Source organism: Arachis ipaensis, chromosome B03 (assembly GCF_000816755.2).
Source record: "Arachis ipaensis cultivar K30076 chromosome B03, Araip1.1, whole genome shotgun sequence".
NCBI lineage: Eukaryota > Viridiplantae > Streptophyta > Magnoliopsida > Fabales > Fabaceae > Arachis > Arachis ipaensis.
In genome coordinates, this window is record NC_029787.2 from 126,114,382 (window position 1) to 126,116,923 (window position 2,542).

Consider the following 2,542-nt stretch of genomic DNA (forward strand, 5'->3'; position numbering starts at 1 on the left):
AACTCTGATAATGAGTTGAGAGAGTTGTGTTTTTTTAGGAGAAAAAATGGTATTATTGATGTGTACATTGAATATGGAATTTCATCACCGGAGATACTAAAAAGGACAGTAGGTTATAGTATACCTTGATGACCAAGTAAGGGATCTTAGAGAATAAGCAAAGTTAAATGTCACCACTGTCCAAAACCCTTGTCCCAAAACTACTACGGTAAAGCTACTTCCGTTGAGTGTGAGCAAAGCAACTAATGATCCTAAATCCACAGTGACCAATACTCCGCAAGCTAAAGAAATAGTACCAAGGCCTATCAATTTTAATTCGAAATTAAAGCTTAAGCCTAAGACAGTCTCAAAACCCACACAAAACAAAGTGACTAAGATCAAGAGATACTGATTGAGATCTTCCACCCTCAAGACTTTAGAAAAAGTTGTTTTAAAATCAAAAGATAGATGGAGGTGATGCCATATTTGTTGTCACATAATTTATAAAATTGAATAAGATACAATGTACTGTGAGATAAGATCTTATTAGCTAGTTTCAAGAGTGCTCATCGAATAGTATGCTGATATTCAAAGTGAATGTTTTGAAACGTAAGAATAGAAAGAATGAATATAAACTTGGCCTCAATTGAAAAAGTTTCTGTAAATTGTAGGGAATTAAGAAATGATACTTATGTATTTTGAGTTGTAATAGAATAAATAAATTTTTTATCTTTAATTAAAAAATTAAACTATAAATATACTTTTATTGATGTAGAAAATGACAGTCTAAGAGAACTGAAGAAAAGAAAGTCTCAAACAGGAAACAGAAATTTCCTTCTGCTAGTAGCTACCTATATAGCATCAGCCAAATCTAAATATGCAAAACAAACGTTACAATATGAGAGAAGTCATAATGCTAGTCACCTAAAACTAGATATTGTATCATTAATTGATACTCTCTACCTGAATTTGTTGATGTTCAGGCAAAAGTTCTGACACTAACACAAATAAAATCATGTTATAGAATGTTCAAATATGCTGAACGCAATGTCAGAAATCGTCTTTCTGCATGAACTTAAAAAAAGTAAACCAATCAATCAATCTAATACAAATGAGAAGCACTGAACTCTTTCAAAAATGGCTATATATGAATTGCTGTTTATCGTGGAATATACATCTGCGAGGTTCCTGAAAATCTACTCTAAATGGCCCAAAACAGAATATATCCTAAATATAAGTTAAGCAGATAATTAATATGGCACATTTTGATTTTACAGAATTCCTAGGGCTGCTCACAAAAGGAAGATCAAAACCAATGTAATGTACAGTAATCTTACTCTAAATCACTTTTGCAGCACAATCTTTAGCCGTGATTTCATGCTAGCTCGTCTTGCAACATCCCATGCCTTTGGAGGGGCATATACACCAATCTGTGAAGCAAAGAATGACTCGTACCCTGGTGAATCGAATGCAAACCCAGTGTGCTTTGATATTGCAGGTGGGAGCCGAGATACAGCGTAGCTCCTTGCTTGATCTTCCGTAAGCTGGTTCTCTACCTCCAGCAATTTTGCCCTACCGGTGTCATTAAGCTCATTCTTGTGCATTTCTTGAACAATTTGAAAATCATAGGGGAAGAACCATCTTTGAACCCTGTAACCACATGAACTAAAATGAACATAGCACAAGACCCTTCAGTAAGGGTGATAATAATATAAACAGACACATCTGCATAACAAGGTTTTATTCGAAAGTTGTATATCTTTCTGCTTTGAGCTAATGTGCTGCATCTTACCTTTGAAGCCCCATGAGGATATTGACATCCCCATCAATAAAACATACAGGCAAAGGCAACGTATGGAGTTATTCAATCTGAAACTTACCCTTGGTAAACAAAGTCACAGAAGAGTGCAGCAACGGGAACAAGTAGTAGTATGAAGTAGAAATAGAATGTACTCATCAAGACAAAGATGACAAAATAAACATTCTGCAGCAGATAGTAGAAACAGAACTCGGTTAGACAGGTTTTTATGGGTTTATAAGGAAGGTTCCAAATTTTTTTCAACAATGTAGACACAGGAAGTGGCAATTCACCTGTCGACCAAAAAGATGACAAATCAACGAGTATATAAAAACAAAAATAAACCAGGCTAATATACTTCCACCGACACTAATATAGTGCCATCTTGTGATTGAATTACAGATCAAAAGCAGTCGCAAGTTGACAGTTATTACAACACATGTGAACGCCATTGTACTGACATCCCAGAGTCCAAATATCTTTCCATCTGAGTTCTTAGCAGTCAGGTTTGTTGTGCCCACAAAATAGAAGAATATTAGAGACTGGTATATAGAAAAAAAGGCATAGACAGCCACAACTCTCCACTTGAAGAAGGCATTCTTTATTCCCTCCTTGTATAGCTCAGGATACTTCTTGGATAAAGACGCACTGACATCCTGCAAAGACGCATATAACCTTTCAAAACATATCATCCATGAAGAAAAAATATATTGCAAGTTTCACAAAACTTTCTTGTAAAAAGCCTAAACAGTTGCGTATAGCTTA

The 2,542-nt window shown here is 35.1% G+C and overlaps 1 protein-coding gene across 1 annotated transcript in view; it reads right to left on the reverse strand.

The window, feature by feature from the left end:
- Positions 1,030-2,542, reverse strand: part of LOC107633984 (phospholipid-transporting ATPase 3) — a 20,922-nt gene continuing 19,409 nt past the window's right edge. Inside the window, exons 26-28 of the mRNA XM_021117448.1 lie at positions 2,071-2,433; positions 1,860-1,963; positions 1,030-1,629 (exon numbers count right to left, since the gene is read on the reverse strand). Of these exons, the coding sequence (XP_020973107.1) occupies positions 1,323-1,629; positions 1,860-1,963; positions 2,071-2,433 (774 nt within the window). The 3' untranslated portion in view covers positions 1,030-1,322. The remainder of the gene's footprint in view (positions 1,630-1,859; positions 1,964-2,070; positions 2,434-2,542) is intronic.